Source organism: Zophobas morio, unplaced genomic scaffold (genome assembly GCF_036711695.1).
Source record: "Zophobas morio isolate AGI-343-1 ecotype UQ-CSIRO unplaced genomic scaffold, CSIRO_AGI_Zmor_V1 ptg000058l, whole genome shotgun sequence".
In the NCBI taxonomy this organism is placed as follows: domain Eukaryota; kingdom Metazoa; phylum Arthropoda; class Insecta; order Coleoptera; family Tenebrionidae; genus Zophobas; species Zophobas morio.
Genome location: NW_026972163.1, coordinates 6,719,696 through 6,743,986, shown reverse-complemented (window position 1 = coordinate 6,743,986; position 24,291 = coordinate 6,719,696). Strand labels below are relative to the sequence as shown.

The following is a 24,291-nucleotide window of genomic DNA, read 5'->3' as shown; positions in this document are numbered from 1 at the left end:
AATTTGTAGCATTGGCGCGAGGCTGGCAATTACAGATGAGCCATGAAGTCATTTTTTTCCGAATAAAACATAGTATTTTTTTTAAGTGAAACTGGATCCAATTTATTAGAGATGAAAATCTTGAAATATAAGACATGGTGATATAAATCAATTAGAGCTGATTCTTAAAGCACTCACTAATAATACGATAACTAACGTGTATTCTAAGCTCTAAAAAATTCAACACTTTTAATCATGATCAGAAAAAATACGAAAACAGCTTAGGCAGAAAAGTAGACTCAGTATACTCTATAGCCTTCTGATTTTTTCTTTTAACATGAATACAGTTTTTCACATTGATGTGAAAATATGTCAGTGGCAAATCTACTCACCGAAAGGAATTTCCTTCTTGTTTAATATTCCAATTCCAGCTATTTAAAACAACCCCTATCTAAGTATGCCACCTTTAAAATCTGTAAAGGACAGTGGCGGCTCGTGAAGTTTTCTTCAGAGGAGGCTCAAATTTGAAAACCAATACTTTTTATATCCTTCATTATCTGAATAATTTTTTTGTCATGCTCACGAAAAGAACACTATAGATAAACTATTGCATCGATTAGTCTTTTCAAAATTGCCCTATTTTCACCAACTTTCTCGTTATAGTTCTCAATATCCCTCTTATGAGCGGAATCTAAAGTAGTAGAAGAAAATATGTGTTCCTGTGATTTTTCATGCCTTTACACTGCACATGAGACTGACTTATTTTCGTTGCTCATTCTCGTTAAGTATAAGTAATATTAATATGCCGATAATACCGATCAGAAATAAAACGCAAATAAATGATATAAAAAACACCTTAGGCTTTACGTAGGTACTAAAGCCTAAACACCATTCACCACTGAATAGGGAGCACGCGAAACCACCTCAATGTTTTTCCAATTTACACTCGATCGCGCGAGTTAATAAGAAAGAGATAAAATAATCCGTGCGACTTGATCTGAAAAGAGATGCACTAGCCGGAGGCTAGCGGCCTGAAGCGGCACCCCGATGAACATTTTAGCCAATGCAGTGCTGAATGACTATGCGTCAAGGTTGCGGTCTCAATAGTAAGATGCATTCTCGGCGGAGGCTAGCTTCTACGGCTGAAACCAAACGCGGAGTGGTGTGAATTATGATTTAAGGGCGCAAATATAATTTTTTTCGATATTTTAACCTGATATATGATGAAAGTAAATTAAATCAAACAAAATATTCTGAATAGTAACAAATGTCTATAAAAATACAAATTCTTTCATCGAAAAAATTAGAGGAAGCTCAGCTCCAAAAAACAGAGGAGGCTCAGCCTCCCCTGCCTCCTCTGAGGAGCCGCCACTGACAAGTTCTAGGATAACTGATCAAAATACCCTATTATTAAATTTAAAGTTAATTAATGAAAACAGGTTAATAAACCTCGCAGATGATATAAGTGACAATTATTATAAGTCGACTCTGACCGACAGAATTATGACAATTGACATCTGACAGTTGTCTGTGATTGATATTGGCAGCACAAAACATTAATAGTAAGAACATCAACATCAACATCAACACATAAGACGGCTAGGTTTAAATTTCATTAGTTGATTCAGCGGCAGCAAAAAACTTTTTTCTTCAAACGTCAGAAATACGGGTCATTGCATAGCTCAATTGATAAATACAAAGTCCGACTTCACTCCCTTGACAGGAAAAAAAAAATTCTGCTTAGGCTGCAAAAATTTTTTGCTGCCGCTAAATCAACCAATGAAATTAAGCCTAGCCGTCTTATGTGTTGATCTTGATGTTCTCACTGTTACTAGTGTTTTGTGTATCAGCCAATGTCAATCACAGACAACTGTCATATGTCATTTGTCACAATTCAGTCGGTCAGAGTGGAAGAGTCGAATTATAACTGTCACATATCTTCTTCGACGTTTAACGTATTTTTATTAATTTTAAATTTAAAAATAATAAAGCTTATAGTGGTTGTTTGTATTTACCCATGACATCAGTAGGTATAAAATATTTGAAAAAGTGAGGTTAAGATTGTAAAATTGGACTAAGTCTCAATTTGTAAATTACATAAAGACTAGAGAAAAGAAAGGTCAGTGGAATTGAACACAAAGTATTTACTTATTTATTAGCCAAATGAATGTGTTCATTGCATCAGCATTGATAACTGCAAAATCTTGTTGATTGGAATTGGGCGGTGGAGGTACTGGAAGTTTAGGTTGATGTACAATAGAACCCATTGCAGTGTCAATCTCGTCTACAATCGCAGTGCTGCTGTAAGCTGAATTCTCAGGCTCCAAAACATCGAAGGCCTTGCTGCAACCAGCCACAGGAGATAAAATTTTGTTGGCGATGACCTCCTTGCTGTGCATAGACTCATCGATGTAACCCTCAGCTACACTGCTGGATTTCCAGCCGCCATGCCGTTTTAATGTAGTAACATCGCCCCCAGCATCAACCAGCAGTGTAGCGGATGTTCTTCTGAGAGCATGTCCCGTGTACTGCTTGCAGTTTAGCAGCTTCAAAAAAGATGCCACCTCACAGGGCACACTGCCAATTTTATGTATGCCCATCACTGCTCTGTGGCATTTTCCCGATTGGTATTTTAAAAACAATCTTTTTTCAGACAGTTCTTTTGGTATTAAGGAAAAATATTTTCTGCAGATGGTCACATACATTTCCCCTACAACTGTGAATGGTCTTGATTTATTTGTTTTGGTATTGGGCAGTTTAACATGAAGCAGTGACCCAAGATCTTCAATGTCATCAACAGTCATTTTGACCATTTCGTCGCAGCGACAAGCTCCCGCAATTCCGATGATTAAAACAACTTTAATGCCCAAATATTTGAAATCATCAACTTGTCTCAAGAAACTGCCGAATTCCTGCTTGGTAAAAATTTTAGACTTTTTGGCACTGTATCCCTGGCCGTGTTTTTTTAGATAGGCTCGAAATCTTTGAAATTTACTGAGTCAACGCCATTTCTAATATTCAGTAATAACTTTATCATGGAATAATGTGACCACATTGTGGAACTCTTAATTCCGAATTTCATCATTTCCAGAAAATAGGCCAATAAAACGTTCTGTAAATACACATTTATGTTTTTGCTGTTACACCAAGTCACAAACTTTTGGTAAGAAGCTTCATAAATTTTTTTTGACTTTGTAGGCACCAAGTCACCTATAGCAGCTGAAGCAGCCTCGACTACTTCAGGCGGCGTACATTGCATTTCAATATCATCTTCATCAACAGACCTCGGCTCAAACATTGCCAAGAAACGACAAACTATTTACACATAAAACAAATTGTACTTTGATTATACTATATTTAAAGTAAAAAATACTTACAAACTGCAAAAATTATATAAAACACTTTGTAATATTTCTTTTTTAATCTTATAATTGTGAATCAATATCAATTGTATATTTATTAGACTTTGTTATTTGACGTACACTAGTCACAAGCGACTGGATCTAATAAAATACACATTTTTTTTGGAAATTAAAAAAAAAAGAAAAATCTTGATCTTGTATATTCTCTTTGCAAATAGTATGGTATGTATGTAAATGTTACAATCACAAACATTCAGCAAATATTCAACATTTGTAATTTTTTAAATTCAAATTAAACCTTAGGAACTTTTCACCAGTGTTGAAATATATTGGTACCGGGTAGACCGGGACTTTAAATTAACCAATCATCATGCACAATCAAGAATAGTCTTATAACAATATGAAAGTAATAAATAAGAAAATTTATAATTTGCTGAAATCATTGAAAGTTTTGCTACGATTAACATTTTATAATTAATTACAATCATGTTTTTTCTGCTCAAGACATCATTAGAAAATATCGTGAAAAAAAGTGAGGTTATAAGAAGTAACAGCATTTAAAATACTGTAAAATGATAGTATTTGTAGAAGTACGTGATGGAATCAAAGGTACTTTGATTGCTAGAAATTGTCCTCTATAGATTTTAAAGGTGGCATATTTAGGTGAAAGTTGTTTTAAATAGCTGGAATTGGAATATTAAACAAGAAGAAAAGGCCTTTCGGTGAGTAAATTTGCCACTGACCAATTTTCACATCAAAGTGAAAAACTATATCGATATTGAAAGAAAAAAATCACAAAATCACAAGGTTATAGAGTATAGTGACTCCAATTTTTCTGCCTAGGCTGTTTTCGCATTTTTTCTGCCGGTCGTCAGCGGCAGAAAAAGTGAGGGGTAGGTACGTACCTGTTTGGTGATTATGATTTATGATCAACTGTCTGAATTTTTTAGACCTTAGAATACAAGTTGGTTAACGCATTAGTGCTTTATAAGAATCAGTTCTAAGTGATTTTTGTCACAATTTCTTAGATTTCAACATTTTCATGTCCAATAAATTGGATCCACTTTCACGTTTGAAGAAAAAATAGCATGTTTTATACGGAGAAAAATGACTTTTCGTGGCTCATCTGAAATTGCCGGCCTCGCGCGCTCGGCCGTCAAACCTACAGATTCGCCACGAAAAGTCTCATTTTTACTCCTTATAAAACAATATACTATTGTAGCCCAGGCAGATTTTTTTTCTGTCAAGGCAGTGAAGTTTGCAAATATGAGATTTCCTTTATATGTATCATTTTAAATTTACAGCCGTATCTGTACCGCCGAAAATCGAAGCCTTTTAAGTAGAGGGGGAAGTCAATGGCAGTATGAACCACTCTGTACAACATACGTTCGAGGCAAATGTAGTGGCAAAAGTTGAATTTAAATATTTATTAAATACCACCGGCTCCGTTCATGTTTGGTATCCAGATCAACAGTAAAAATATCAGTCTTAATGGTACAGGTAGTGGGATATACCGCGTATCTGGAAAATAGCGGATTAACTGTACAGTACGTTATATACGAGGGTTTAGGAAGTCCCAAAAAAATAATAAAAAAATTCTTAATGATGTAGATTACGAAAAAAACGTAATTTTATAAAAGTAAAATTGGCAACACTGCACACACCTAATCCGTAAATACCTCCGACTTACTTTCTGGTTTCTTAGTAACAAAGGTGACTGAAATCCACCTTCGCTTTATATCAGGCAAACATTGTTGTCAAATGGAATTTTATCAAATTATTACAAAAACAACATTGCCACATCTTTGTACATTTTAACCGAAATGGTAATTAAACATGATCATGGGCGAGAAAAATATTAACTAAAATTTTTATTACTATAGTTATTGTGATGATGAATGAGTTGTTTAGTTGTTAAACGTAGCAAAAGAACCAATTTTAAAATCATTATAACTCCACGAAAATGTGAGAAGGATTTTTTTTACTATTTGCATTACACCAGTTGATTGTTAAGAGCGTAGTGGAGAGTTAATCCGCCATTTTACAGACACCCGGTATAAGAAAATTACTTCAATGGTAGAATTTAAGCGTTAAAGTGACGCTGTGATCTCACCCATAAGAATTACACGGGGAACTGAAATACGGGTCTCGTGTTTATGAACGAAGTTCAAATTTCCCGAGTCGTTTACTTTACTGGTCAATTATCCGTTCAGCTTGTAACCGACTTTCGCTGCATCCTGTCCATCTAACTTTAGGTAATTCTATTGTTGTTATTTTGTTCTTCTGCATTTCTCTCGGTATTTGTGCTGCTTTACTAGATTTATAATTGTCCTAAGTTTTCAGAAACCTAGGTAGCTTACATTTCTCGTGTTCAGTTCCATTGCTGCATTTAGCGATTTTATATCAACGACCTTCACAACATCCTCTTTCATTATCACTACTTCAACAAGAATTCGTGTTTTTTATATAAGTACGAAAAAGGAAAATTTTAAGGAATTAGTCGTTTATCGTTTCAGCAATTCCTAAATTGTGGCATTTTTTTTCTATTATTATCTAATATTTTGTGAATACATATATTTAGAGTGCATTTTTTTTTAAGTGGCGATAGGGATTCTCATATTAACTTATGTTTAACTAAAAATTTACAGTTGCAATTTTTACTGGATGTAATTTGGATCATTTTTTGTCGATTTTATTCAAGGTTATGCTTTAAACGATATTTCTTAAAAAATATTAAATTATTTAGATATTTTTGTGGATAATATTGTAGGCACCCATGTAAAAACAGTAATTTACCTAAAGTTTCTAAAATTTGATTACTCGTTTGATTACTTGTTTTTAGTGACCGAAATTCGTCAACATGCCGCAGTAGGTACTTGCTTCAGCATTCCCACATTGTCCCATACCTAGCAACAGAACAATTTAAAAATGTCTCGATCGTGGACCTCAAAAACACAATTTCAATGAAATTATCTTTTATTTTCTTCATTTATGTTTGAATTCCATCATTCTGTTTCTTTTCTCAATACTGCAACAAAAGTTATGGTTAAATTCAAATTATGCTGTCAAAAATGACAAGTCAAAACCAAAATTGTTTAATCGTAATAATTTTTATTTTTTATAGCACAAATTAACAATTTACTGCCAAAAGTGGTAGTGGAAATTAAAGTAGAACCCTAAGGCTATTTTCCCAGCAAAAATCACTTCTGGGTTTCCACCCTAACAAAAGTTAACATGGGGTCTAAAATTTAACATGAGAATCCCAATGGCCACTTTTAAAAAAGATGCACTGTACAATCTTTTTACAATTTCTTATTAGAAACCCAAGCATTTTTAAAGAAGTGGTAAGATATTCAATATGATCGTGGAAAGTAAAACTACCGTCAAATAAAACCCCTAGATTTTTCACGACGTAACTTCTATTTAAAGATATGTCTCAGATATTGTAGTCAAATAAGCAGTATTCTTTTTTGTGGGTGTAACTTACCACATGACGTTTTTTTAATGTTAAATGACAACTTATTTTTGGCACACCAGGTTACTACCTTCTCTAAAACATTTTCCAGTAAAATGCAGTCTCTAATAGATGTAATTTTGGAAAAAAATCTTGTGATTATCAGCAAACAATAGCAGGTATATCAACAGATCAGGGCTCAAAATATCTGTGATGTAATTCATAAAAATTATAAGTAATAATGGGCCAAGATTAGAGCCTTGGGGCACGCCTGAACTAGGTGTAACATCATAAGATTTGAAACCATTGTACATGACGTGTTGTTTCCGGTTGCAAAATATGATCTAAATAATAAGATTAGAGATCCACTAAAACCAAATGCGTGTAGGTTTTGTAACAGAAGTTCATGATTAATCTTATCGGAAGCTTTTGAAAAGTCCATATAAATTGGGCGTCCTTGCCCTTCATTGTCGAGTACATTTGCCACATAATGGATGAAGCAAGAAAGATTTGTTGCTGTAGATGTTTTGTCCATGAACCCATGTTGTTATGGACACATTCCTGAAATTACCAGAACCGGAGACATTCATTGGTCACTCATTTCGGCGGTCTTCCGCAGCTCTTTTGGCCAATGAAGGTGCATATTTGACTACACTAAAACGTCAAAGTGGCTAGGAATCTTCGACCACAGCTGAAGGTTATATTGAAGAATTCGTTGAAAATAAAATAAAACCTGGTAGGGCGGTGCTTCATGGCGAAGCTTCTTCGGCAAGTGCAACAAGAGAAAGCGTCGACGTTATATGCATTCAGGAAGATATCTCAAGACGAGCTTTGTTAACTAATAATATTCCCCCAGCAATAAGTGTAACTGGTTGTAAGAGTTGCCACATTAATATAAATGATGTGAAATAATTTTCAAAAAAAAAATTATAAAAACCTGGCAAATTACTTTACCGTCCGACAGCGAGATTTTGAACATCGCATTCATATGGTCTACACAGATAAAAACTACGGGTTGCTAAAAGTTGTCTATTGTAAACCTCATTTGTCACGTCTATATTAAAAGATGGAAATTCCACCAAAAATCGTTGAAAAAGCTAAAAAAGGTAAAAGGAAATTTAAAAAAGCGGGCGTTATCAAATCATGACTGTATAATGCTCTCGGGCGTTATGAGCTTGTTAACAAGAGCCGTTTCTAAGGTATTATTAGTCTATAATAATCAGAGAACGACGAAGACGTTTTAATTCACAGGCATACACAGGGTTTTCGAAGTGTGCTCAAGGTCTAGCGTTGGCGTACACAACAAATGTTCGCTCGAGATTTTCTTTGTAACACATGTTCTTTTAGGGGTTAATAAGTCTTTCAGTTTAGAAAATGAACGCTCCACGTCACAACTGGTTATGGGAGCGTAAAAAAAATGGGAGCAAATTCTCATATTTTGTTTTAATGTTTGGCTCTGTTATACCGTCGCAAAATTGATACAAAATATTTAAATCGGGATTTCTATTAAAAACAGACTCTATTTTAATTTTTAACTTCTTCCCAAATTCACCTGGAAGACTTTTTAATTGGGTCACAGTACTTTGAAGTTTTGATAAAGCATCATGCAACTTTAAAAGTTTCATATTGTAAACTCAAATCCATAAACCACCCCCTAGTGTAAATTTTAAAAAATTATTCAGTGTAAATCTGTCTTTTAATAACCTGGTGAACTGTCAATATATAATCAGTTTCATGTCAGTTCATTCATGTATTTGCGATCGTGATGACGCTCGACTTCATTGCAATTATTGCACTCTTGCACATGTTATTTCATAATTATCATTGTAACTTGTCGCAATATTGTAAAAACTGATAAACAATTTTCAATAAAAACACGAAAACCTGAGTCTTCATGGTAATTATGATACAAGAGCAACGATAAATACAAAAAGTGTTTTATCTTTCATCTGTGGAAAGAGGAATGGTACCTGGTGTAATTAAACTTGCAGTCGATACGTTAAGAATTACGATAAAACAAACCCAAAAATATTGTGGTCACGAATGAAATCAGATCTAGAGCTGATAAAAAACAAGGTGAATTGATTAATTATTGTCTGCTTCATAAAAATTGCTTTACAGATGAGGAATAACTGAATACCTAATTCAGAATTTGTTTAAATTATTGTACATGAGTGTACTCGAATCGAGTCATATCATATCATGCTTAGCCACACATTCGAAGTACCACCTCTCTCGACTGAAATGATCAATCTCGCGAGCAACACCAAAATTGTCTATAATGGGTAGATAACAGTTCACCTTAATTGGTCGCAACGGATCACCAATTTTTCATCAAAAAAATGAGACACCAACAAGTCTTTAATGTTATGTTTAATAACTAATTTGGTACTGCTAGTTATATACAAAATGTACAAGGAATTTGGTTGAAGGTGATAGCCCTGGCTATGCTCCTACGTCCTGAGGATTTTAGTGGTAATAATGAACAAAATGTAACTTCACAAAATTCAGAGGTTAAAATAATAGGTATGTTGAAAATAATTTGACGGCTTATTTAAACTTACTGTTACAGAAGTGATCAGAAACATTGGGAACACATACCAACCAAGTACAGTGTGTTATACATACTATAATAACACAAGACAAAATAACTAAAATACAATTATTTTTCTGTTATTAACTTCCTTAAATCTGAATCCCATGGATTTTAATACTCGACGTAAACTTGCTGTATATTCCAAATATTCTTTCGCAAAAATAAACAAATCCCGAATAATAAAAAACTGTTTTTTTGTTTTTGTCAAATATACGGTAGGTTAGATCTTTAAATTCCAAATTTGAATACCACTGCGATTTTTGTTTTGGTTTCCAGAGTGCTTCTTGTAACGGTTCTCCAGATTGGTGTTGGGTTATAATTTTGTGGGCTTGATATCGGGGACACTATGGAAAGGATAGGAATTAATTATTATTATTATTGTTATTATTATTAGTTACGTTGGCCAACAGGTATTACAACCCAATTACAGACCAACGGAAAAAACTTTTGCTTTAGATGAAACAACTCTATTAACAACAGCTAATATTACTGCAGTAGCGGATTTAGAAATACGTATACTATATAAGCACATACCAAATTAAAGAAGCCTAAAGTAACTACCTAAAAATATCAAAATCATTCTGGTGAATGTTGTACTGGGTGCACATTTCATAAATAGGTGAGTGTTTTGTGATATTTAAACGAGGAGTGGGCAAGTAAAAACAGGGACAAGATCTCGATGCCAATCTTGGAAACAAAAACTATAACCTATCAAGTAGATTAGGACAGTCTAATTGAAAATGAATAAGTTTTCGCAGAAAGGACATGGACGCATTTACTCGTCTACTATCTAGGCTTTGAAATTGAAAGCGTTCTAAAAGAAGGGTATAAGATATACCTCGCTCAGGATAGATGCCATCAACTCAAAATACTAGCTATTGAAGAAACCGACGTTGTATTTTCTCCAAGGATTCAATATGAATACGGGAACCAAACTACGCTTGCATACTCTAGCTTAGAGCGGACATACGCAAAGTAAAGAGTACGAAGGCAGCCAATGTCATTAAAAATTTTACCACAACTCATAATAAAACCAAGAGATTTTAGTGCTCCTGGACAAAAACTTATATGGTCAGCGAAAGTAAGCCTCGAATCGAATGTAACACCCAGATCACGAAAAGTATCAACTCTAGTTAGTTATTAAGTTAACTAAGGGTATAACCATACGATATTAAAGAGGTCTTGTTAGTAAACGACATGATATAACACTTGGCATAATTTACATGTAGTAGATTGGAATTACTCCAGTTATAAAATGTGTGAAGATCATTTTGTAGTGACAAGCAGTCTTCAAATGAATTAACTTCACTGAATATTTTTAGGTCATCAGCATACATGAATACTTTTGATTTGATATCCCTAACAACGTCATTGATGTAGATAACAAAAAATAGCGGCCCCAATATAGAACCCTGTGGGACTCCAGATGGGACAACAGTTTTGGAGGATTAATAATGGTTTTATTCAGCACAGATACAAAAGGTGTACATCGGCCACGTCAACATAAAGTTTATGAATTAAAAAATTCCTCAATATTATAATAGGCATTTAGATTTAAGTGCATCTTAACCTTACTCTTAAATAAACCTACGCTTAACCCATCACAATTTACTATAATTTTCCTAATTTTATTATAACATAAAATTCCCATATAATCTGGATGTTGTTTACCTATTTCTAATCTTGAGAATGGCAATCGTAAGCTATTATTGTCTCTTAAATTATAATATTGCACCTCTTCAACTCTCTGATACCTTGCTATGTTTTCCTTTACATTCATAAGCACAGATAAAATGTAAAGTGCTGGTACTGTTAAGATTCTAAACCCACAAAAAAATGGCTTACCAATGGGCGCAGATTAAACATGATTCTCAATACACGTTTCTGCATTCTAAATAATTTATCCAATGAGGAGGAAGATCCCCAATACAAAATTCCGTAGGACAGCCTTGACTGTACGACAGCAAAGTAAACTTTAAGCAACACATGTATTGAGACATAATTTTTTAAACTTCTAAGCAGGTGACATGCTTTACTGATCTCTTCACAAACTGTATCTATGTGTGCATTCCACGTGAGTTTAGAATCAATAGTGATTCCTAAAAATTTAGTTTTATCTAAAGACAATATGGAATATTCTCCCAAACGGAAAAGAAGGTTGTGGTCTAAAGTAACATTTTTAGGTATAAAGCGCATGTAGTAGGTCTTCTTCGAATTTAATTTTAATCCATTTATAGCACAATACCTCCTTAATGTCTCAGTTGCTAAATTACCATGCTCTATTACATCACATATGTTTTTACATGACACTAAGATGTTGGTATCATCTGCATAAGAAACTACTTTTCCGTAAGACCCACATATTTGAAACAAATCATTAACAAAAATAATAAACAAGACAGGACCTAACAGCGACCCCTGCGGTACGCCCAGCGACACAAATCTTTCGGAAGAGTAGTTGTTTTGAATAACAACACTCTGACTGCGGTCTTGGAGATAGGACCTTATCCAATCGTTAGCAACTCCTCTTACGCCAATTCCATATAACTTCTGCAGAAGTAGTTCATGGTTAATAGTATCAAAGGCACGACTTAAGTCATAAAAAAATGCAACGACATTTTCTCTACCATTTAATGCATCATGAATAAAGCTTATAACTTGCATGAGAGCTGTGTTTGTTGATCTTTTCTTTCTAAAACCATTCTGACATTCCGATAATATATTAAACTTGTCCAGGAATTTGACTAGTCTATCCAAGAAAGCGGCTTCAAAAATTTTAGCGAACTGACTTTGAATGCATATCGATCTATAATTGGCCCTATCATGCTTCGACCCCTTGGTTTTATATATCGGAATACATTTTGACTTTTTTAAATTTTCAGGAAATTGACCACAAGCAAACGATTCGTTTACAAAATTACAAATAGGCTCTGCAATAATTGCGGCTACTGATTTCAGAACTCGACCATCGACCCCATCCACTCCCGGGCAGGGCTTTTTTGTAACATTCATTATCAAAGTTATGATCTCATCATGTGTAAATGGTTCCAGGAAGAATGTATGATCATGATTTGTAATTGTAACCTCCTCAAACAGTGGTGGAGAAGCATCGACATTTGCAAAAAAATCCGCAAAGCATTCACATATTTCATTAATGTTATCAATAACTTTAGATTCATTATTCTCAATTGTCGTTATCGAGTCTTTGATTTTTGTCCTAAATTTATTTATTATTCTCCAACTTTCTTTTGCTATGTTTTCTGAGCCCATGATCCTTTTGTCATTTTTAGTTATTGTGTATTTAGAGACTAAATTACGATACATAGATTTTAATGTCAAATATCTATTATGGTAGAAATCACTATTCAATTGTTTATCCAAAATGGACATCTCACACAGAAAAGAATGAAGATCTTTGATAGATTTAGGCAGAGTATTGTTACCTGAACCTACCATACACTTAACAACAGGAAATGCCTTATCATAATAATACAAAAAAGTTCTATAAAACAAGTCAAAATTGCACAAAAAGTCTCTATGGGGTACTATAAATGAATACCAGTTTATAGTAGATAACATTCCTATGAATAAATTTATGTTCGCAATGTTTATTATTCTTTTGTAACAGCTGATGCCAGTTCTGTCAAAGTCGCTTTGAAACTGGCACACCACATAACAATGATCAGATACAAATGTGTTCTTCACTAATTTACTTACAGGGTGTAAATTTGAAAAGATATTGTCTATACAAGTTCGTGAATGATAAGTGATGCGTGTAGGAACATTTATATGATGAACAATATTATACTCCCTGAAAAAATTTAGCACTAGTCGTCTCTCACTATTATTGACCAACAAATCGACATTTATATCACCACATATAATATAATTAGACCTTACATTGTATATTTTGTTAAACAAATCAGTGAAGGAGACAATGAAATTGTTTAGATCACTACCTGGCGACCTGTAGAAGGCAACCACATATGTTGTTAACTTCCCTAACAGCAATTTACACATACACACCTCAAACTCCTTCTCTGTACTAATTACCTCTGGTGTAGATGACACTTTCACAGTTTTATGTACGAAGATTGCTACTCCACCACGGGAAAAGACTGACCGGGTAAAACTACTTATCAAAATGTAGTTATCAATATTTGTACATTTCAGTTGCTCTCTGGAGAGCCAGTGCTCACATAAACACAAGACATCCACATTCTCCTGGTTCAAATGAACTGCCAATAGAAGTTATTTGCCTAGTAATCCCTGAACATTTAAATGCATCACATTTAAACAGTCCACTTTGGAACACCCATAGCTGCCATTGGCAGCACGTTCATCCTCTAGTCTCTCAGCTATTACATCACTTTCTATTAGGTGGTCACTTCCGTTTGTCGGTTTTGCCAAAAATTTTTCTTTGAGAAGTTATACCTTCTGATTACAACCCCATTTGGCCATAAGTCGCCATTCATTATTACATCCTTATGTTCAAAACTCACGCTGACCCGAAATGATTGAGTTTCACCTTGACAGTTCAGCTTATCAACATTAACGTCAGCTACCATAGGCGCCTTAGTCTTGATATAGTCTCTTATTTTTTCTTCATTCGTCCCTTTTTTTGTATTTCCAACGTATATCCAGGCCTTCTTGATCTTGGGTACTGATGCAAAACTTTCCTGTTCATCCATTACTATTGTGCCCATTATAGCATTAGTATTCACTCGTTTTCTACTTCGGTTCCTACGTTTACGAGAGATAACTGTAGTAAAATCATCCCCTTGCCCATTCTCATTCTCTGGACCTGATGACTCCTCCTCCAACTCACTCCAATCCCGTCTAGGTTTGGGTTGAGAAAATGTGAAATCTCTGCTAGTGTTAGCTGTTATATTGTAATCCCAGGATTTGTTGGTTTTTCCACTTGATGATTTTACATCTCTATCACTGTCAACAGTACTTTTTTTCCCATCAACAGGTTTCTTAGATGGATTTTTACTATCTATAACGTTTCCTCTTTGCACGGCCTTAGGATTGCCTAAGTCCCGCAAAATGTTTTTCGGAAAGGATATTACTCTCTGATTCTTTGCTGCAGTATCAGCCGGATACGATAACTTATCTACCTCCTCTAGGCCATTCAATGGCATGTCATGTTCCGTACTTTTTTTAGATGCTAGTATTTCTTTTTTTATCAACGCCACTTCGCTTTTCAGTAGAGCAAACTCAGCATTTTGCTCTTTGATGGTAATGCTTTGCTTTACAATATGATTTTGACAACTTATTACAGCATTTGTTAAGGAAGCTAAGAGATTACTCACATTTGTTCCGATGAATTTGCATTTATCACAGAACCACAAGAAATTCTTGTTTTCTATCAGTTTACACTCTGTCTTGTTAAACCCAGAGCACTCCATATGGGTAATATAATTACATATACCACTGCACATAAATACTTTGCTTTCATCTTTCACTTTTAACTTGCACACAGAGCACAATGTCTCGGCGACACTTGCACTGTCGGCCATCTTCAATATAATTCATAGCCATTATAATTTACAACTTGAACTCTGTTGGATAAATAGGAACTGATTAAGTCAAACAGGGCACTTGAAAAGCCGAAATTTCGCAGTTTTACAAGTAAAATGCCATGATCTAATTTATGAAATGCCTTAGAAACATCTGAATCGGCCACATCCACCTGGCGTTTAGCATCAAGATTATCAGCTACAAACTGTGTGAATTCGCATAGATTGGAAGTGGTAGATCGTCCATTAACAAATCCAAACTAAAAGTATTTTTATTTCGTATTCGCGTCCAAAATTACTTAAAGATGCAGCACAAGGGCACGTGGCCCACCAAAATTACAACGTCTACCAACACACTGGACACGACATACCAAAATAGTAATTTTCAATATTTAAAAAATTATCTGGAAATTTGTGTCATAATTATCAAAACTAATTTTTTTATCTCGCTCCCCTTATGTACCAAAACTTACTTCCACTTACATCTAAAGATGTGTCTTGGATATATGATATGTTATTTCTGATGAAATGCTGATAAAAGCCGGGACCAGAGACCGAATCATGGCTGATTTAGACGTTTTGTTTACATCGCTGCCATGGAAACCTCACGTCCTAGCCGCTTGATTCACCTGGATTGGCGGTCCCGTTCCGACAGTGCTCGGCAGGATTGAGTTACTATCGCGGGTTTTAATTTTTATTTTGCGCGAACACGTATGATAAATATTCTTGGATAATCTTCTCGGTAATACAGACATTCGGAAACAACTACACACCGCTTATATGTATTAATAATATTCGGGCACATAACGCAAGGGTCGACAAAAATCGCCGTATATTACGCCGATTGATAATGTGCATAAAATTTTGTAGACTGTTTGAATTTGCTTTACGTGGACATGACGAAAGTAGGGAATCACAAAATCCAGGTATATTTCGAGGTCTGATTGATTTTGTGGCTGAATTGGATTTTATCAGATCATTTGAAAGAAGCAACGGTTTTTAAAGGAACGCCTAAAACTGTCCAAAATGAACTTTTAGATGCCATGAACGTAAAATTTTGCCCGAAGGCAAAAAGGTATGTGGAGAAATCCTTTTTTATTTTTATTGAATGTATTTTTGTATTAATTATTTCCGTCACACAATTTCGTCTATTAATTGGTAATAACAACCTGATTTATATCTTCATATTTAACTCATCAATCAAACTGTGTCCCCCCCATTTCAAAAGGTCACAAGCCGCCACTGAGATGCAGTGCCCATTGTGCTCTGAAATTGTCCAAGCTACTTGACCAAAACAACAAATAAACCAAGATTGCTATTTTGTCTTTTGACAGGAGGAAGTACCAGATAAAATTATTAAATTGAACCCAACTGAACATCTTGAAATATGTGAAAAAATTGAATGCACATCCTTTTTTCTTCCATTATACAATGGAAAAGTTAGTATGCAACGGCCATCATCGTCTTGGAGTTTTTCTACGTCAGTAGAAAATGTTAAAAAATACATTAATTATTATGTAGAAAAACAACGGTGGAAAAATCTAAACCCTTTACTAGGAAATATATGATGTTAAATGCAGAACTGAAACTATCTGTTTTTATAAATGACAATGAAGCGGTCATTAATAGTCTGCCAAAAAGTATAAATATCTTGAATGAGGATTAAAGAAGCGTTAATACACTTTTCCAAATTGAAAATATATTTAGGTGGTCCAGACGAAAGTGAATTTAATGTTAAAACAAGCAAAGTGCCATTTTATGATGACAGCAATGGAAAGTGGTGGCATAAGAACTGTTTTTATTATTTACAGAAGAATCAAGAATGTTGCAATTATTGCAAATATTTAATCAAATTGTTCAGGGCTGTTCAAAGGTATTCAGAAATGAAAAATGAAAAAAAGAATTGTCAACCACATCACAATTCGGCATGGGTTTAATAAATCTCTAAGAAGCAAAAATCGACGTTTACTGATTTAAATAAAGAAAATGAAAGAACAGGATTCAGAGATGAAAATAAAATTTTTGCAAATGGAGCAAAATATTTTTGATAAGAAATTAAATTATTTATTTGAAGCGCAAAGAAATTTGTTTTAGAATTTTAAATTTGTCATGCTCCAAGTCAGCAAAACGAAGAAGATATGCACACCAGTGGGTTAGGTCTTGTATGCTCTTTTACATGAAAAGTTCTCCAACTTACGAATATCTGAGAAGAAATAATATATTACCCATGGTACATACAAGAAGACATGGTATGCTACTCCGGTGGATGAATTTTCGTCTGCTTTGCGCACCAACCACGTGACGTCACATTGCCTTAGAAACCGTGCTTGAAACGCTACTCTGACAACTTCGAAAGTTGTCAAATGTCAATTTATCAGTGATATCTGAGATTATAACGGAGGTTGAGATTTGGTCCAGTTTTAATCATTGGTTAACTTATTTTCGAAGGTGCTAAGTTGAATTCAGATGCTAATAACATGTGTTCAAAATTTGGGATTGTTCGTTGTTGGTGATAATACAAACATGCAACAGACAAGTGGAATATTAAGATTAAGAGATACAATAAGTGAATTACAAAAAAAATCGCATGCCAAAATAAATTAATAAATCATTTACATGGTAGAAATGTACGCAAAGATATTCGTATTGACAATTTGAAGAAGAAAATTGTCAATACGAATATTTGTCAAAGAATCTGTCAATACAACAATACTCAGTGCTATGGATTTTGGAAAAAATGAAGAACTCATTACTCGAATGTGGTGTACTATTAACAATTTGCCAATACCAAAGCAATATGGACAAGAGATAAGAAGGTTTGGCTTTACCTTACATTTTTATTCGCCAAAAGCTTATATTTTTGTTCAACAAAAGTTAGAAAAAGTCTTGCCGCATGTTAAAACTTTCACTCTCATTGTATTCTTCTGTTGACGGTTCTCCAAAGTTCACAAAGGAAATTTTTAATATGTTAACGCTAAAGTGTGAAAAGTTACCAGCAGGTGGCAAACTTCTCAGTTCTTTATCATTTGATGAAAATGCAATCCGCCAACATTATTTAGAGTTTGATCGGAAAAACATGTATGGATACGTTGATATGGGGATTGAAACTAAGAACAAAGCATTATTATAGAAATAAAAACTTCTCTAAAGAACCAACAATAAAAAGTAGTTAAACTAAATTAATTCATTTTAAAGGTCAATACTTAATTCTTTCCCAATCCTTTTAAATAAGTATTAATTTCATTTTATTTAATTTAAAACACTTCAGTATAATTAAACAACTTTTATTTTATTCGCAGTATTGTGTAAGTGGCTGAATGACGACTAAAAGTCTAGATTTATTCTTTTTTTGTTTTGGTAACTATGTATTTTGTGCTATTTGTAAATAAATAAAAATTTAATTTGTATTTGTCAATCACAATATTTGAGCCTATCTGCCTACCAGATGTTACCCCGCCACTGGTTACGAGTGCTAAACATTTAGAGGGCGAAGCTTAGCATGATGCGCATTTCAAGTAGGGTCATAAACGGTGTCCGAGTCTCTGCCACAAAATTCACGACATCTTCCCTCCAGTCTTTTCAACCTCCGTGGTTTTTTCAGATACTTACCCTTATTTATTCAAAAAATGTATAAAAAATCGAATGTTCTCTCATTTAATGGTACCTAATTCTTCATATGAACTTGATGTAAAAATTAGGTGGTTCAGCACTCAGCCAATTATTTATTTTTATTTATACTATTTTGATGGTACGCACTTATTAGTGTTAATACTACCAGAAACTGAATCAGCTGTTTTTTGAGCCTAAAATTCTTGATTGTTGACCGTTATTATTGGAATTAAATTGTTTTCAAGCTTCTAGAATTGGTTTGTTTGTTGTTACCAACCTCCGGTGTTATTATCCCCTGATGAATTTAAAGATGGGTTTATATGGGTTCGATTTGGTCGAAATATCATACAGGGTGTTATTGAAAGGTACGTACAACAAAATGGACAGTTCTTCGCGAAGTCTAAGAAGTCGGAAAAATTTATTGTGTTATCAAAATTATAAGGGGAAAATTAACCCTTATCCAACCTTTTTAGATGCTACTGAAGGATAAATAGGTAAAATTAATTTATTTTAGTAAATCCTAGCAACTGTAACAATAAAACTTTTGTCAAGACTAAATGTTGCTATAGAAACGAAAGATGATCTTTTTATCAGAAGCGTACAACGAATTTGGACATAAATTTTAATAATTTTTATCTCTAAAAGGAGAACACTTTTACCTGAATTTTTTTTAACTTTTTTTATTTTATACGTACCTTTTAATAACAGGCTGTATAAACCCATCTTTAACTTGGGTTTTAAATTGTATGAAATATCCTACACATGTAATTTATGATTCCGTATTTTTCCTTTACGTTTCCTACTCGAAACGTCCAGATTTTTGGAAAAAAAAATCAAAATTATGAAACAACATTTTGCAATTTAATTTTGAATCTGCAAAACCGAATTCTTTGAAATCTTGCAGATGTTTTACAGTTATATTAAGCATAATAAACGTTTAATCAAAATATTATACTTATCCCCTCCAAAAAATTGACGTCAGCTCAAAATGTTGCCGAATAAATCTTATCTAAATTGTACAAAATATGATGAGTCTGTCCGTGTAATTTATCATTCCTTTCACATTTTTTGGATTTGCATATACAGGGTGACTCAAAAAATTAGTGAATGCGTGAATTTATTTTATTGATTTAATCAGGAACTACAAAACCGAATGTTTTGAAATCTTGGAGATGTTTTCAAGTTATCATAGGCATGGTAAATTTTTAATCAAAATATATTTGCAAAATATGATGGGTTGTTACTTGTGATTTATCATTGCATTCATATTTTTTAGATTTGCTTAAACAGGTGTCTTAAAAAAAATAATAACTGAGTCAAATTATTTTATTGATTAAATCAAGAATTGCAAAACTGAATACTTTGAAATATTGCAGACTTTTTGAAGTTATTGTAAGCATAACAATTTTTTTACTTTTACCATCATATTACACAGGTACTATGAGGGACGTGGAACCCTGGGCAGTCTGTTATTGTGATTTCAAAAAATGTCAATATAAATGCACCTTTAGCGTCAACATAATTGATATTTTCGAAAAAAACTGTCAAATTAACTTTGAAATATATCAATTTGTTCAACATGCCAGCTGTATCAATTGTTAACAAATCTCGAGTAGTAGCTCTTATTCAAAACGGCAAGTCTCCGTGACTTTGAGGATTCCAAAAAGCACGGTGAATTTGATCGTGCAGAAATAGAGCCGAGAGCAGACTGTGGAACGTCGTCCAAGCTCAGGGGGACATCTGGTTTCTACACTTGACGAAGACGAATTGAAGCTTTGCTTGATATAATCAGAGAGCCCTTTTACCAGTGCTGCTGAAGCAACTATAATTACCAATTTTCCGGGCAATGTCAAAACTGCTCGTCGTCGTTTGAGGACAGCAGGCATTCGCAACTACGAGAATCATTGAAAGCACACAGTGCTGTATGTTAATATAATTGAAACAAATTTAATAAAACTTCGACTTTGTCAGTGTCAAAGTGACAAATACGCCAAACATGAAAAGCGTGGTTATGAGTAGCTAAGGTCTGGTTCAGAAATTTTGACAATTGTATGACACCTCTGCACAGTTTTCCGTGTCCCCGATGGTACATATTTTTATTTTGACTTACAAGGGTTATCATAAAAAAAATAAAATTCCCAAAATCAAATCTTATAAGTTAATCAAAAAGTTGGATTTCTTCTACTTTACTGTTATATTAGTTATATATTTCTAATAACTAATGTGGCATGGAATATAGCACGTTTAGTGACTCACCCTATACATATATGACGAATGTGATTTGTGGTTAACGACAACCCAAAATACGCTATTCATTTATTCCTTGATTCGTAGTAGAATTTAAAAAATAGTTCCACGAAGTCTGTGGTTTTAAAAATGACAAATTGGAATCATTTAGCAGCTGTTTCCGAACAAAATTGTAAAGTGCCAGTCTTCGTGTGAAGTCAGTCTCTCGTGATTCATGAACTAACTGCATATGATTGGGGTGCAACTTGTTAGCCTTTAACATTCGACAAACAGAAGATAGACTTATGCCAATTTCTCTCGCACTTACCCGCTGCCTACTGTGAGGATTTTCTAAAACAGTCTCCAAAACTCGGATCTAGTTGCTCAAATGCGGAGCGGTTAACCACTTCTTCGTTTACACAAAGGACAATCGTTTCGTAATTTCATTTCAAGTCTTTTGAAAATTTTATGTGTTGGATATGTACGTTCGGGAATCTCTGGGCGTACAAATTTGCCGCTACTACACACATTTTTTGACACTCTTCATAAATTAAGATCGAGTCCGTTTCCTCCGTAATGGTAAACGAATATCTTGGCATTTTTCCAAATAATTTTCAACTGCCCAAAGTTGACAGTGCCATAAGAATGCACAGTTGGATCAGTAGGATTCATGATATTTTTTAAACTCTACTGTGAATCAAGGAATAGAAAACTAATGTATTTTGGGGTGCCTATCAGAACAAGTCAAATTCGTCATTTACGCTGAATTACCTGTATATACAAAATAGGTAATTTTACGGACGAGTAGCAAAAACACTGAGATCAATACACAAACCTGGTTTTTTATGAAAGTGGAAATTCAAAATAAATATCATCACAAACGTCCAGATATTTCTAATTTTTACCTACACAACAATTGCAATAGGTATTTATTTAATATTTTCTTTAAAATTAAAAAGAATTGAGCAAACCATTAATTACTGAAAACTTACCAAATAAAATCTTTGCAGTGGGAACAAAACGTTGGTTGTTTGAAAAACCTGGGAATGAATCTATGGCCTTTAACATTATACACATTTTTCTTTTTCAGGGCACCTTTCCTTCCTCGCAGTCGCAAACCAAATTTCGTATTGAGATCACTTCCTTCTTCGTTTAAATCTTCTTCTGCCATATTTTGCAACTATTTCAAATAAACAACATATGACAAAGTAATACAACACACAGTACACTGCCCGTCAAATGTCAATATTCAGGTGCCCGTCCTGTATCTATCTGTTCTATTGAAGTATATTTAGGTGCAACAGTTGTGTACGAACGTCCGTTTCGCTGTGGCAGGAACTCTTTCTGGGGACACCCCACCCATGTGCTAAACGAAGCTAGAGAATGGATGTCGTAGCAAATAACGTTGCGCAATCGCATTGATTACTTTTCCGATTGGAACGAACCATTACGCTCTTACCTTACCCTTTATGCTGTCCTTTTTGCTATTGTTTCTCATCTTTTGCAACGTACACTATGCACTCTCACTTGGGAACAACCAAATTTAACTCAGCAACAAAATCGTCATAAACACATCTAAGCGCCAGCAGAATCTTGTTGTCATTTTAATATTGTTTATCTTTTTTTTTAAATTCACCATTACGCCAAACGAATAATTCAGTTGAGACGCAAGGAAGATCATTTAATTGCAGAATGGCAAAATCGTATATACAGTATTTTAACAATACAGTACAATCGTTTAGTGTAATTTTAATCGTAAAAACAAACTATAGCGGTCAATTACGAAAGTAATTAATTTATAATTTTGATACAAAGGACTTCTACATTTGAATTTAAACAATCCTAAATATTTTTCACTATAACTTAAAGCAAATAACACTATCATTTATTTTCCTTTCATTTAGTAGGATAAAACAAGAATAAAAATTCACCGCTAAAAGTTATCAAGTAGCCGATGAGAAACAGCATTTAATAACTTTTACTTTAATTTGGCAAAGTTTATTTTGTTTTTAATGTTAGTCTGTAGTACACTACGTATTGTCTGTGGTATTATCGCTTTGCAAATTAAAGATGTCAATTTTCCGTTGTTAAATTTTGGATTGCTTGCAAAGCTAGAACGATGTATTAGGTATATTATATTATATTCAAGTGAATTTCCTTTCAAAGAAGAAGAATTTATTTCATTTTGCCTTGTTATTTTCGTTATACGAAGTTAATTTCATTTGTCTTTATATTTATTTCGGGAAATTAATTATTTTGATTAAATGTAGGTAGCTGTGCAGCAGACTCTGGCAAGAAATTCATCTTCATCTACAGGGAGCCAAACCGCGACCGTTTAATAAATAGGTCGATACACTAGCATACATACGTGTATCCCTGGTCGGCGACGCCGATCGCGACGCCTGATTTTGGTAACGCTGATTCTGTGGACATCTATTGGTGACTGATATAATTACTAAAAGAAATTATACTTATCGATTTCGATTAATTGTAATGTATAGTAAAGTCATTGAGGTTGTACCCTATTAAAATTTTATTGGACCAATACACCAATACATCAAAAAATTTCGATTACCGAACCGTAATTGTGCAGACACAATATGACCGGTCCTGTGCGTACAGTCGACACGAGCCTTTTTCGGCTGTAAATCTTTCTCCAATTGTTAATGTACCGATGCTCGTCCCCTTCATATAATTTTACTAGGGTACAAGTCGGACGAGTTTATTATACTGTATTGTTAATTTTCATTTATTATATATGTAAAATAACGCTTGCGAAGTGTGCCCCGCACACGTGCGGCGTGCGGCCGACGACAGAGAGCGGCGATAAGGTCCAATTATTCCAATTAGAAAAAAAAAATGCAATGCTAAATGATAAATGATATATAAAGGGGTGGGTCTTGATCTGAACATTTTGGTCCGAACAAACCAAACGCACAGAACAAACGCAAATGATCCGCGCAAATGATCTGTTTTTGAGGCATTTGCTGTGTTCGCCGCGTTCCCACTGCATTTCCAGGATTCTCGCAGATTTGAAACATAGATGACGTTATAGTGGCTGCAAGTGCATTTTTCTGATTCATTCCCTGACCAAGAAGAAGAAGAAAAAAATTGGTCTAAAGAGTTTAGACAGTACTTCCCTCGCTGTCGGAAACTTGACGACTGCATGCCTATTGTGTTTTTTTTTCTCATTACATTTTTGTAGTGGGAATTTAAAAAAAAATTGTGATGACGTCATCAACATTTTTGCAAGGACACGTAATATCAGTTGGGATAGATGTAGTGTAATACTAAGAATAAAATTATTGTATTCCCAAATTTTCGGGAAAATGAATTGGGTCGTTTTGAATATTGATTTCTTATAATGAATAAAATAACGAAACAATTTACTCACGTATACGGCGCCGGTGCGTAATATCTAGAGAGCGGATTTCTGTCGGGCTAGGCAAGGCCAAACTCGGTACGGCTCGTACGGGATGCGAATTCATTGCGGTTGCGGACTGCACTTCGTTTATTTGAGATTAGAATAACGCTGTTTCGTTG

The 24,291-nt window shown here is 34.1% G+C and overlaps 1 protein-coding gene across 1 annotated transcript in view; it reads right to left on the bottom strand.

The window, feature by feature from the left end:
• LOC135143102 (protein kinase C, brain isozyme-like) overlaps positions 1-22,137 on the bottom strand; it is a 183,262-nt gene extending 161,125 nt beyond the window's left edge. The window contains exon 1 of the mRNA XM_064074964.1: positions 21,741-22,137. Coding sequence (XP_063931034.1) covers positions 21,741-21,919 — 179 coding nt within the window. The 5' untranslated portion in view covers positions 21,920-22,137. The remainder of the gene's footprint in view (positions 1-21,740) is intronic.
• Positions 22,138-24,291: the final 2,154 nt, after the last annotated feature.